The 14624-nt window shown below is 40.1% G+C and overlaps 1 protein-coding gene across 2 annotated transcripts in view; it reads right to left on the reverse strand.

The window, feature by feature from the left end:
* Positions 1 to 14624, reverse strand: part of CARMIL1 (capping protein regulator and myosin 1 linker 1) — a 142946-nt gene that overhangs the window by 47930 nt on the left and 80392 nt on the right. For both annotated transcript variants that reach the window (XM_065398768.1, XM_065398769.1), the window contains exons 24-25: positions 11019 to 11106; positions 5171 to 5320 (exon numbers count right to left, since the gene is read on the reverse strand). In XM_065398768.1, coding sequence (XP_065254840.1) covers positions 5171 to 5320; positions 11019 to 11106 — 238 coding nt within the window. The remainder of the gene's footprint in view (positions 1 to 5170; positions 5321 to 11018; positions 11107 to 14624) is intronic.

The raw sequence follows: 14624 nt of genomic DNA on the forward strand, positions 1-14624 counted from the left end.
TGCCAGATCTCATCACTGCTAGCGTATACAAACAGTAATACCATTAATTATTTCTATTGCAGTGGTACACAAGGATCCCAAGCAAGAATTAGGACTCCACTGCACAAACAGCAAAGAAAGTCCCTGCTCCAGAGAGCTCACAATGTAGGATTCAGTCAGTCACTCAGCAGGTGAATAAGCAAACAAATGGGAAGTGAGAAGCCAAGGGTGTGGGAGGACAGGTTATCAGTGGAGAGTCACGGTAAACACATTGACAGTCACTAGCTTTGTTCTTATCTGCCCCAATCAACATGGTATCACAGCATTTTCCAAAATTATACAAGATATATTGCTCATTCTTTTCCTTCCACAGTCAGAAAGGGCTGGATTTTTTATTTTTGGTGCTTTGTGAATTTTTTATTTACTGTGTCATTGTGGGAAATGTTGATTAAAGAAGTGTGTTTTATATTTGGCTCTAAAAGCAGAGAAGTATACGTTTGTTTTTATCTTCCAAGACGTCCAGGATCACAGGTCTGTTGCTGAGCGCTGAACCTATATGCTAGATCTGGGTCACAATTGCTCTTTAGCATATCCCAAAGCAAGTGCTATCTTTCCCCTAGTCTTCTGTTCCTTTATAGAAATTGTTCTTTATCTTGCAGTATCACTGAAAGACTACAATATTAAGCTATTGCTTACATTTCATTAAAGTTTCCTACCCGTCCTTCATTTTCCTATAGAGCCACCATTGTATATTTATAGTATTAAAAAAGCGGATTTGATATTCATTGAGGCAGGCCATTTTTATTAGCGGTGAATGTAACCATTTATCAGCAGGCGGGATTGAACCTGGGACCTCTGAACCTTAGTGCATTAGTCTCTACTGCATGAGCTAAAAGCCACACAGCTCTTGGCTAAGGCTGCAGCAGACTCATTGATCTCTAATTGGGCTAGGTGTCACTAGAGGGGGACAGAGCACCACACGCAGGAGGCATGGGTTACACAAACAGTGAATTCATAATTCACAGCCCAAACATTTCAGTCTTTCACAGGAACATTATTAAAAGGATTTCACAAACAGATACATATGCTACAACCTGCACTTCTTTGAAATTTTTTGAAATAATTTCCTATTAATCATTATTATTACTATTATACCTGAGGAATGTAAATAAACAGATATTTTCCCCAGAGAAATGCAGACAATCTTACACTGGCCTTGCACTCTGTATTACTGAGAGTAACACTGCTATGTTGTTGGAATGGGTATTTTCAAGATCACTAACGTGTGATAGTCTTCTAGTACAGGATATATTCCACTCATAACTTCTCTGCTTTTTAAATAATAGCTCAAAAATGGTCATTTCTTAATATTCTAGGGACAAAAAAATATTCAAATAGCTCAATAATTTTCTTTGAAATATAGCTATATTTTGTCCATTCTAAAGAAGATCAGCTTTCAAGCATCCTTTAAAAACCCCAGTCCTGAGGAAGAATAACTCCTGTGTTGAAAGAATAAAGGATGAACAAACAATGTACATAGTTCCCTTTTGTAGGGAAAGTTAATCAGTCAGTCTGCTGAAAAAATTAGATATGCAGATATGCTTGATATTCTACTTAGGTTAAAATGGGTGATTTATTTTAAGCCAGTGGTAAAATGCATCATTGCTTAAAAAGTGTCAATTTTGTCTCGCACTTCTAGAAAATTTGAAAAAAACGTATAATTTTATTAAGTTAAGTCAACCTTCATTACTGAGTCAAATCTTTCAAAAAGTCTATGCCTATTCCTTTCATCTGAGCAGACTAAGTGGCCTTTTTCATAAAACAACAAAGCTGTCACATTCAATCTTACTTACACACAACTTTGATCACAATAGGCCTTTAGATAAATACAGATCTAATTAAATTTAGACAGCTATGATAGTTGCAGATCAGGGTAGCATCGACTTACTATATTGCAACTCCGGGAGATCAGAAACTCCTAGGTCAATAATGATCAAGCTAGCCTGTTCTGTATTGGACCATTCAATCATTCCCAATGTTCTCCAGATTAGAGTGGCAAATTCTCCCGCGGCTGACAAGTCATTCAAATTATTGGTTTGTGGCCATAATGACATGTTGACTAGGAATCAAGTCTGAATAGTTTCTGTAGCATTGTAAATGTACAGTGTTAAACACTTTCTAATTCTTTACAGGCAGATACTGAAAATAAAACTCAAATCTCTATTTTTAATAGTCATTTTCAAAGCCACATTCCTTGCACTCCTTTCTATTCTGTTGTCTGATACAGAAAGTTCATAGATGAATAGCAGCTCTCTTCTCTGGACTGGGCTGGTGGAGACCTCTCCTTATCCAACCACCTTCCCTCATCCTGATTGTATCTAAATATATATCTCACAGGGCTGCCTAAACACGGCAGGAACCCATTTACAGTTGGACATCAATTAGCCCCTCTAGAACATTGGAGGTTTCAAGTTCAACACTTATATTTCCCTCTCCAACAATTCCTTGGCCTCCTCTATCACAGGTGTCTTTGGAGCTTCTTGGGGCAAAGGGATAGATGTTAGTGAAAGCCTGGGCTGAGGTTCAGGCTGAACACCAAACCCAAATTCAGCATGAATGAGTTTGAGATCTGAAGAGAGTATTTCACACAGCTCTGGTCTGCTGGAGCATTTAGGCTGTCAGCATAAAAAAAACCTACTTTAAATAGATGTTTAAGGGACAAACAAGCTAATGATCTATATAATTAACAAAGTTTTAGAAGTTGGGGTTAAGCAACTATTTCTCATTCAATGCTAATAAAATAAACTAAGTTATGGTTCATAAATCATGTGCATTTTTTATTCCCTCTTAGAACCTTTCATTAATATATTTGTTTCTTGCATTGACTAATTCCCAAAGTTTCATTGATGCATATAAAAAAGGGTCCTACAGGATGAACTTTTCTAAACTAAACATAAATGGCTTTGGGAAAACTATGAAACTGTAATATAATGGAAACCTCTCTTTCACCACATTCTATATCCACATTTTTCCAAGGGCCATGTCTGAAATATATATACAGAATTCATACAGCTAAAATAGACCCATCTGCTTAGCCATAACATAACCTGGATGGAATGAGAAGCTAAGATATCTATTCTTAGGACACTTATAACAACATCAACAAACTGACACCAGCACTATGCAAGGCTGGTATGCCCACATTACTGAGTTTGTCTCTCAGGGCCACTTCTTATACAAGTGCAATCAATACCGCAATGCACAATGAAGGCACCTGGTTTGCAAAAACAGCCCTTATATGAATTTCCCAGCTCAGGAATATATATCTGAAACTCGATACATTAATTTTTGAACAAATGGAGTTTTCAGCACCATGGGAGATCAGAGCTCCTGTATACAGTGTATTTATTTGAAATATAATTTCATTCCCCTCAAAAAGTGGATGTCAATGAGAAGCAGAACTACAAAAGGGGTTCAGCCATGTGATTAAGTTGTATGAATGGAGAGGAAGACAGGGATATTAAATACTCTTCAAAACAGCTGCTCTAGGTAAGGTGCAAACAGTTAATATTTAATATGTGACTTCATATTTTCCTTTTCTTTTTTTTTTACATGAGTAAAGAAAAAGATAAAAGACTAGCATGGTCCCCTTACATAAATTGTACGATGACAGAAACAAAGGCAATGTTTGCTTTAAAAAACCCTACCTGGAGAGCATTTTCATACTGAAAGCACAATTCTAAGAGCAGATATTTCAATTACCATAGATTTCTTCATACTAATCTGGTACGTTTAAGTTCATTTACAGGCACAATCAATATTGTGCTAAAGTGTGACGTGTCTTATGACGCTGGCCCTCAGGGCCACCATTAAGTGCAATCATTAAACACCTAAACTGATGGTTGGCTGCAGAACGCTTCTGGAATTCAAGAGGATTGGTGATGAGAATCTTTGATGACTCTTTTAAAGGCCAATGCCCCAAAGGGAGGAAAATGAGTCTAGGTCTACACTGCAGCGGGGGTCCGACCTAAGATACGCAACTTCAGCTACGTGAATACCGTAGCTGAAGTTGCGTATTTTAGGTCGGCTTACCTAGCGGTGAGGACGCGGGAAAGTCGACCGCTGCCGCCGCCTCCGCTGCCGCCTCCTGCCGAGGTGGATTTCCGGAGTCGACGGCAGAGCGATCAGGGATCGATTTTACCGCGTCTTCACTAGACGCGGTAAGTCGATCCCCGAAAAACCGATTGCTACCCGCCGGATCGGCGGGTAGTGAAGACAAAGCCTGAGATTTGTTGGTGTTTGAGATACATGCTGCCCCAAAGCAAACTTTGGTTAGGTGCCAGGCATGGGAGCGAATACTATAATTAATTTAAGTTACTGCTTCCAACGGATGTCACCTCTACAGCAAACAACACACTGAGCAAAAAATGTCCACAATGAATTGGAAAAGAAATAGGGTAAAGAATATTAATTATAGTTTGCAGCCTACTGAAGTGCATCTGTAAAGATTCAAGATATGGCATGGAGACTAGAGGTAATTTATTTAAAATGTTTATGCAAACACTCTATAAAAAGCTTCAAAGTGATTTACCAGCACTTGTCCCATTGAATTTCAATGAGATGTGCTCCTAACTCATGCAGGTGGCTTTTGAAAATCTCACGCAACACCATCATTAGTTCTACATCCTTTGTAGCCCTATTACATGTGCAAGAGCTTCAGACTTCATCCATATATATATAAAAATCATCTGCAGTTCATGGCCATCAATATAACAGAGGCAGAGAGAAGCATGTTGTAACAGGACATAATGTGCCAAAGTAGCATAGTCTGATTTATCGCTGCCATCACGGCGCCATATACTAGCACCTTTGCAGAAGAGGTATCTGTTATATTAGCAGTATTGTATGAACATGGGCAAGTGATGTTATCTTGCAAGAGAAAATATCTGAATATGAAAATAAATATGAATAAGAAAATGGATAATGGAACAAAGAAAAGGAAAGGTTTTTCCTTCCACTCATCTATACCTGGTTTGGATAATGTTTTATTCTACCTACTACAATTATTTATTTTTATTGAGCCAAATTCCTAATTTCATTCCCCTGATGTAATAAAAACTGCCCACTGAAATTTGCATAAGGACTTTTTAGATTAGATTTTTAACCAATGGACTGAAGAAAAGTGTCTTACCATACAAGTGTCTAGATCCTCCAAACGTTCTATCTCAGTCAAATCCTCTACTGTGATGGTGGAGCGCTTAGTTGGTTTCTCTTCAGCTAATTCAATCTCCAGTGACTCCTGATTTGGAAGTGGCTTACCACGTCTGGTCAAATGGTCAGCCTAGACAACAAGGATCAAGAGATGAAACTACTGATCAGAAATCTTGAGGGGGAAAAAACAAACAAACCCCACAACAACTAGCAGAATGGTTGTGCACTGCAGGTGATGATAGGTGGTGAACAATGGGTAAGCTCAACTCTTTGCATCTGGGCCCCAGCCTCCCCATCTCCCTGCAGAACTATCCCCTCATCACATAACACTGGATAGTGGGGAAGGAGGAGGGGAGAAAAGAGGGCTAATAGAGAATCACACAGTAAGAGACTCTGCTTATCTGGACTATGGAAATAAAAACACCCAAAGGAAGAAAAAAAACCTCATACCATATTGAACATTTTAAAGCCATTTCATTTAAAAGCTACTGTAACAAATGTACAAACTGCTAGTATATTCAACCGATGAAAAAAGTAGGATTAAATGTTTTTCACTAATAAATGTAGGAATCACAAGTGCTGCCTCTTTTCTAATATAAAAAAAATTTGCAGGCAAAATGGGGGTAATTATTTTGGACCTCATTATGATGGATAATGATGAATAAATCACTGGACTGGAAGCTAGTGGCTGCCTACGGCTCAGTGATCATGATCTGATTACATTCAATATGGGCAAAACAGAGGACCACACTTGGTGTTTTAAAAGGGCTAATGTCACGGCTGAGGAAAATCATGAGCAAAACTGATTGGGATGCTCTTTAAGAAGAATTCTTTAAGAAGAGTTTATTAGATGGCCAAAAGGCCATGATTCTATAAATCAAGAAAAAGGACAACTTTGGGTAAATGTAAATATTATATCTTTATAATAAATAATGATATCTAATAAATATTATATCTAATTGATGCCTTCACTTCTCCGCTGAACCAGGATGGCATTTACTCAAAGTTATCCTGTTTTTCTTTTAAACAAATGGAAAAAAGGGGAACTAGATAGCAATCAGTATAAATTAGAAATTATGAAGTGTAGAAAATTAATAAGGGAAGCTAAAGACATCAGGGATAAATCTATGTCTGGCAGGGCTAAGGAGGAGTTTTTAAAAAAAGTATACTAGGAAGAATTATTAATTATTATTATTATTATAATGGAGATATCCTATCTCCTAGAACTGGAAGGGACCTTGAAAGGTCATCGAGTCCAGCCCCCGCCTTCACTAGCAGGACCAAGTACTGATTTTGCCCCAGATCCCTAAGTGGCCCCCTCAAGGATTGAACTCACAACCCTGGGTTTAGCAGGCCAATGCTCAATCCACTGAGCTATCCCTCCCCCCCGAAATAAAGAAAATAAATCTAAAAATGGTGTAAGCCCATTACTAGAAGGAGATATTAAAATGGTTAATGATGCAGAAAAGGCAGAAGTGTTCAATAAATATTCCTGTTCTATATTTGGAAAGAAGTAGGATGATGGACTCATATCACATGAGGATGATGAAGTACTTTCCAGTCCATTAGTAACAAAGGAGGATGTTAAACAGCACCCATTCAGGATACATATTTTTAAATCAGTAGGCGAGGATCACTTGAGCCCAAGAATTCTAAGAGAGTTGGCTAAGAAGATCTCTGGCCCACTGAGGTTCAATTTTTAATGAATCTTGGAATACCAGGGAAATTCCAAAACACTGGAAGAGTATTAACATTGTGCCAATATTCAAAAAGGGTAAGTGGGACTACCAGAGTAACTATAGGCCAGCTAACCGGACATTTATCCTAGGCAAAACAATGGAAAACTTGATATGAAATTAAATTAATAAAGAATCAAAGAATGGGAATATAATTAATGCCAGTCAATATGGTTTTGAGGAAAATACATCTTGTCAACCAAACCTGAATTCGTTTTTTGATGAGATGACAAGCTAAGTTGATAAAGGTAACTGCATAAAAGTAACAAATACTTAAATGAACAGGGCAATCATACAGAGCAATCCACTCTGAGCCCATTCAAATAAAAGACATTTTACTACAGACAAATGCAAAGTCATATATTAAGGAACAAAGAGTGCTGGCAATATCTACAGAATGAGAAACTCTACCCTGGAAAACGGTGACTCTGAAAAGGACTTATGGTTCATAATGAACATGCAATTGAACATGAGCTCCCATTGTGATGCTGTGACAAAAAGGGTTAATGACATCCTTAACGACGTAAACAGGGAAGAAGTGAGTAGGAATACAGAGCTGATTTTACCTCTGTATACAGCATTGGTGAGACCGATACTGGAATACTGTCCACATTTTAAAAAGATGTTGACAAATTAGAGAGGATGCAGAAGAGATACACAAATATGAGGACTGTAGAGCAGTGCTTCTCAAAGTTGGGCCGCCACTTCAGGGAAAGCCTCTGGCGGTCCGGGCCGGTTTGTTTACCTACCATGTACGCAGGTTCGGCCGATCGCGGCTCCCACTGGCCGCAGTTCGCCGTTCCAGGCCAATGGGGGCTACGGGAAGGGCGGCCAGCACATCCCTTGGCCTGCACTGCTTCCCGCAGCCCCCATTGGCCGGAAGCAGCGAATCGCGGCCAGAGGGAGCCACGATCGGCCGAACCTGTGGACGTGGCAGGTAAACAAACTGGCCCGGACCGCCAGGGGCTTTCCCTGAACAAGCGGTGGCCCGATTTTGAGAAGCACTGCTGTAGAGAACTCCTTACAGGGACTCTGGCATGGTCTATACTCGAAACTTACATCAGGATAGCTATATTGATCAGGGGTGTGAAACCTGCAGTGTAGATGCATCTGTGCTGACAAAAGAGTGCTTCTATCAATATAGCTAACTTTGTTTGGGGAGGTGATATTCCTACATTGGCAGAAAAACTCCTTCTGTCAGTGTAAGCTGCGTTTATATTAAGGGTCTATATTCGCATGGGGTCTATAGTATAGACATAGCCTTAATCAGCTCAGTCTATTTTATCTAAAAGAAGATGGAAAACAGACTTGATTACAATATAAAAGTACCTTCAGGGGGAGAAAATACTGTGTTTTAAAGGGCTTTTTAGTTTTACAGAGAAAGGCATAACAAGAACCAATGGCTGGAAGCTGAAGTCAGACAAATTCAAATTAGGCACAAATTTTCAACGGTGGGGGTGAGTAACCATTGGAAAAAACTACCAAGGCAAGTGGTGAATTCTCCATGTCTTCAAGTCAAGACTGGATGCCTTTCTGGAAGATATGCTTTAGTCAAACACAAATCATTGGGCTCAGTACAGGGGTAACGATCTCTGAAATACAGCAGGTCAGACTAGATGATCCAACGGTCACTGTTGGCCTTAAAATGTATGAAACATAGTGCTCAAAATGTTGACCTGAAAATGTTCCCTGCTAATGTTAACACTGGGAGAAAAGTATCAGTTACAAGCAATATAAACCACAGAGGTGTATCAGTTTAAGATGTTTTTCAATACAGGATCTTATTTTGGATTTGCCTTATGATGAATTGTCAATAGAAAATGTCTAAAGTTAATATTTTACAGATTGTGAGCACATTCATATGGGAAGCATGACAAGAAGATGAGGGTGTGAAGGGAGAACACTGAACTCAGTTTCAGTCCAGGATCAGAATGGAAACTGTGTGGGTATACTCTGCCTACAAGATTCCCACCAGTTGATCGCATAGGTTTTTTATCATTGTCTTTTTCTGTGTGCTTTGCATGCAGTGGCATCTTTCCCTACTAAGAACTGATCCAATATATTTTTCTGAACCAAGCTGTCTGATTGATGGCCCAACAATGTTCATAAACATCAGTGCAGCCATCTGGGAACTGAGAGGCTGCAGTGACCAGTGCATGCTGTCACTGATGGTGCTGAATCTTCTTTCACGTTCAGCTGTGGAATAGGAATCATTCCCATCCCATTTGCAGTCTCCTTGGGTTCCTCTGATTGGCATCTGCTGGCTGCTTTCCAGTCAGGCTCTCACACAGGGTCTCTTCAGTTCAGATTTAGGGGCTTTTATCTGCTCCAAGGTCTTGTGTTGGGTTTATCTGGCAGGTCTCAGGTCTGGGGTTTCTGCTGTGGTCCTCCTCCTGCTTCTCAATTCAACCCAGCCGAGAGCTGTTGATGGTTATTTTCTAAACATTCAATCCTCATGCAGTAATGGTGACTCTGGCCCCTTTGGGGTAGCAGTAACGGTCCTCCTTGGGGCAACAGTCTGGTAAGAAATCAGATCTCTCGTTTGGGCTTCTTTCTCTGGATCCTGTCTTGGGCTTAGAAGAACTTTCAGGACGCTGCTGATGTTTGAATTTGGCAGCAAAGATCCCTGATTGGTCACTGATGTAACAGAGTCATTTCCTGACAGGCTGGCCCAAGATAGTGGCCAGCAAGTGATTAAAAAAAAATTGTGACATTGTGTTGTATGCCCACTAAACACCATAATCAGAGACCTGGTTTCAATGTAAAATGAAATGTCACACTACACTTAGTATTGTGTATGATTTTAAAGCTCTAACATAGAATGGGAGATAGGTTGACCTTGGGCTTAATTCAGGTTAGGGCCATTTGAATTTGTTTGTTCCTAAAGCATTCACACTTGAAACAAAAGTTTCTGTTTGAGACTAGCCTTTCGTAATCTCAGAAAGGACTCTACATGAATCCTCAGCTGTTTTTAATGATACTTGGTATAAAATTTCCCCTACATGTAACATTTGTTGCATATTTAATAAGCCTTAAAATTAATGTTTTTAATGATATTCTCTCTCTTAACATGCCAGTGATATAGAAAACAAGGTAGACCGAAATCTAACTGGATAGTTCCCATGTGGACCTACTGCATGTTTCTTCAAATGTCTGTACATTCAATAGCTTTATACTTTGAGCTACAAAGGAGGCATTTCACAACAGCAGGAGCACCAATAATAGTAAAGCAAATCTGTCTTATATTGATAATGATGCAATCTATTTCCCTGACAAAAACTATGGATGAGCAAAACAAAGCAGTGACAAAGATGCTGCCAATGCTGCTCCTACGCTTGGAATGTTGACTCACAGTGGAACTTCTGGAAAGTTTTGGAAATTTGTTTTTTTTTGCTATTGCTGCCACTCTTTTTAACTCTGCACAATCCAGCATTAGCTCCTCCCACCCTCATCAAACTTGGGTCTGAGTCCAAGAATCTACTTCCCTCTCCACTAAAAACAACAATTAATGTACAGGAACCCATAAGCTGATCTGTAGACATACAGCAGTATATCTTCTCTAATCTTCAGGAAGCAGGTACATCTACAGTAAGTGGTTGACAGCAGAACGTCTTCCAGTAAATAGCTGAACATTTTATCTTCTACATAGATACACCTTCCAGTCCAAGACCTCACATTTCTGAAGTAGCCTCAGAATATGCACAGGTTTGGGAAGAAAGGTCTCTACAGCTTGCTCCACAGTCTCCTAAAGAATGAAATCTGACTTTATTTCAATCGCAACGCCTAATGTCTCACTAAGACAGCCAGTAGTTGTCTCCTTAACTAGGGAATACATGTTCTTGCAAAGCCGTTTTTGGTTTCAGATCTGATAATTCATGCAAGAGATAGTAAGGCAGCTAAGTAATGCAGCTTCTTCTGTGGCTGTTTTCTCCTTAAACCAGGACTACTCACCCTATGACTATGTTTCAAATGATGCTGCTGATGAAAATTAGGCAGATTTAGAAATGCAGCTGTGAGAAGAAGTGAACAAGTCATGAATGCTGTGGTGGTGGTAAGACACCCTGAACTACTCAGAACTGTGCAAACACTCACCAGTTTATGATGACAATGTGAAAGTGCATCCAGGATTTCATCCACAATTCGGTCAGATAGGAAAGAGGCCACAGTCAGCTTCACTTCACTGTGTGAACATTGAAAATGAGAACAGAGTAACTTTCAATTCACACAAGAGAACTCTGCCATCCCTTACAGCACTAGTTCTACGGTGTGAAGATTACCTGTGAGCCTGCTACTGTCTTTGAGAATGAAACACAAGAAGGTGCAAGTAGAAGGACTGAACCCTTCAGAAATAACTCACAGATCCTGCAATACACACAAGAACTTCTGGACCATTTTCAACCTGCTTCTAACATTTTTCTAATGGCAGAAACAAAAACATCTGGCTAAGGGACAACTTAAGAACCACATGGTCAGATTTGCTTAGGAACAATACATGCGTTGATGTTAGAGAAGACAAATCTGGTCTGGAGTGAATTCAGACAGTCTTACCTGTTTAAGGCTTGTTTTACCTAACTATTAATCTTGCCTTGTCTCCTTTTTGTACCCTTCTGTCAGCTAAATGGCAACTGTATTGTTTCTGCAACCTGCCATCACCATTCCTGGGCTGCAAATTGTTTGTGCTTTTGCTTTAAATAACTAGTTCCTGCCTTACAAATTTTGTTTCAGCCAGTCCCATGTATTTAGCATTCAACAAGAAGGTGTGGAACACAGACTCGCTGCTAGACGTAACACGACATCAGCACTGTGTACACTGGGCTTGCCCCTTCACTGCAACATGTATGAGTTACTATACTCTAGTTACCCCACTCGGGCGTGCTTAGCTCAAGTTAGAGCAGCCACGCTGCCAAAACACACTCAAGTCACACATGGTTTGTCTCCCCTGCAGCTGGGAATGAGCCTCCCAGGCAGGTAGACAGACTTGAGCTGGCACGGCTCAAGCTACCGCACTAAACATAGTAGCGTGGACACTGTGGCTCAGATGACAGCTCAGGCTCTCACACCCAACCGAACCCCTGGGACTGAGCTCAGGTGCCTAGGCTGAGTCTCCGTCGGAGCCACAGCGTCCACACTGCTAGTTTTAGCATGCTAGCTCAAGCCCCTCTAGTGAGCGTCTGTTCGCCCGGGCTGGGAGACTCACTCCCAGCTGCAGTGTAGATATACCCATAGAGTGACTTGATTAGCACAGTGATTGGATTAGCAGTTGAGCTAACCTGAGCTGCAGCTGCATCCCCAATCCATTACTAGCTTGTGTGTCAGCATCCTGTCAGCTTCAAACCACCCCAGCCCCCCAGCAATGGGCCAGCTAACAAGAATTTAAAACACCACTTCATTCGACTTAGAAATGTGTGTTTGTGGCTGGGAATTGGGTTGTGGGCTTGTTATACCTCAAGCTAAGACTGCAGTGAAGACAAACCCACAGAAACCAACATTACATTAGATTTGTACTTGGTGTTGCGGTTTACCACTCTCTCTTCATGGAAATGAAACTGTTTTTTTCAGCTTTGACTGTCATCACACATCTTTAGATGGTGACCATTACGTCTACACACACAGAGAAATGTTTCACTATTTGTTTTGATGTTAGTAGCAGTAAGTATTCCCAGAGTGCAGAAGTCCCCAGAATTATACTAATTAATGGAGCCAAATCTTGAAACAAACTCTAGGTAACCAACCAACATGCTGTGGGCAAAACATGTACATCATCCCTTTCGTAGATATTAAATGGTTAACCCTTTGATGGCTTGAGTCAGAATTTCCCTAGGTTAAAGGTCTCACAAAATGCAGAATTTAAAATTGGCTGCAGCAAGGATTTATTCGATCTCTTACTCCCTTTATTTTCTTCCTTATTTTCAAGAAGAAATCTCACAGGGAGGAAGAAATACAAACTTTCTACTGTGATTAAATTTGTTTTCTGGCATGTCCTAGGTTCATTTTTACAATATAGTAATACCCTACTAAATAGAGAGATCGGATTACAATATTTACTGTATAATATTTCCTCTAACAAAAGCTCACTGTTGTAATGATTACAACTTGGTCTCTGATATATTAACATAGCAATGATTTGTAAACCTGTTAAACTTCCTAAATGAATCAATAGATTTAAAAAAAGTTTTCTGGTTGCTTTTGGTAGGTCTTGTTTACACTTAAAAATTGTATCGCTTTAAATGTGCCAGCATAGTTAAAGAGTTAACACACATCCCACTCCCTTGTGAGGATGCAGTTTAACTCGTATAAAAATGCTTCTTCTAATATTGCTTATTCTGGTTCGGCAAAACAAAATAAGTTATACCAGTATAAAGTGCCTTATAGCAGTATAGCTGCATCTACGCTAGGGCTTTACTGGCATAATGATGTCAACTTAAAAAAAAATCACCTCCTACCCGCAACTGAAATAGTTATACGAGTAAAACTTTTTAAGTGCAAGCTAGGCCTTAGCATAAACAAAGACAAAGACAAGTGTCCCAATAAAGAATTTGCTTGCTTTAGTAGATGGCTTGGCTCTTGGCTTTGTGATCTTTTCCTAATTGCATAAATCAGTATCAACCCACAAAACCGTTTAAGTTAACACACAAAGCTATGTTCCCTTTCTCTTTGTGTTCAATATGTACAAGCGATAATAGCAACAGATGGCAATGACATAATAATGGAACATAAATGTGCCTGGTATTTTCAAAGGAGCTTCTGGGAATGCGCCACCCAACTTCTATTATAATTCAATGAAGTTGGGTTCCGAGCTCCCATAAACTCCTTTTGAGAATCCAATCCAATAAGAAGAGTTTCTGGTAAGAAAACAATGAGAGGAGAATTGGTCTGTATGTCTCCCGACCCATTAGATGGGACTTCCTTGTATTATAGTGGTGCGTAGTGTTAATAATATAATGTAGAAGAACATATGGCTGATGTGCTTGAACCCCCCCACAGCTATTTACAACTTGTAACTCTAAAAAAGTCCTTTTATGGCCTTCATTAGTATAGAATCATAGAATATCAGGGTTGGAAGGGACCTCAGGAGGTCATCTAGTCCAACCCCCTGCTCAAAGCAGGACCAATCCCCCACTAAATCATCCCAGCCAGGGCTTTGTCAAGCCCGACCTTAAAAACCTCTAAGAAAGGAGATTCCACCACCTCCCTAGGTAACCCATTCCAGTGCTTCACCACCCTCCTAGTGAAAAAGTTTTTCCTAATATCCAACCTAAACCTCCCCTACTGCAACTTGAGACCATTAACTCCTTGTTCTGTCATCTGGTACCACTGAGAACAGTCTAGATCCATCCTCTTTGGAACCCCCTTTCAGGTAGTTGAAAGCAGCTATCAAATCCCCCCTCATTCTTCTCTTCCTCAGATTAAATAATCCCAGTTCCCTCAGCCTCTACGCAAAAGTCATATGCTCCAGTCCCCTAATCATTTTTGTTGCCCTCCGCTGGACACTTTCCAAGTTTTCCACATCCTTCTTGTAGTGTGGGGCCCAAAACTGGACACAATACTCCAGATGAGGCCTCACCAATGCCGAATAGAGGGGAATGATCACGTCCCTTGATCTGCTGGCAATGCTCCTACTTATATAGCCCAAAATGCCATTAGCCTTCTTGGCAACAAGGGCACACTGTTGACTCATATCCAGCTTCTCATCCACTG

Source organism: Emys orbicularis, chromosome 2 (genome assembly GCF_028017835.1).
Source record: "Emys orbicularis isolate rEmyOrb1 chromosome 2, rEmyOrb1.hap1, whole genome shotgun sequence".
In the NCBI taxonomy this organism is placed as follows: domain Eukaryota; kingdom Metazoa; phylum Chordata; order Testudines; family Emydidae; genus Emys; species Emys orbicularis.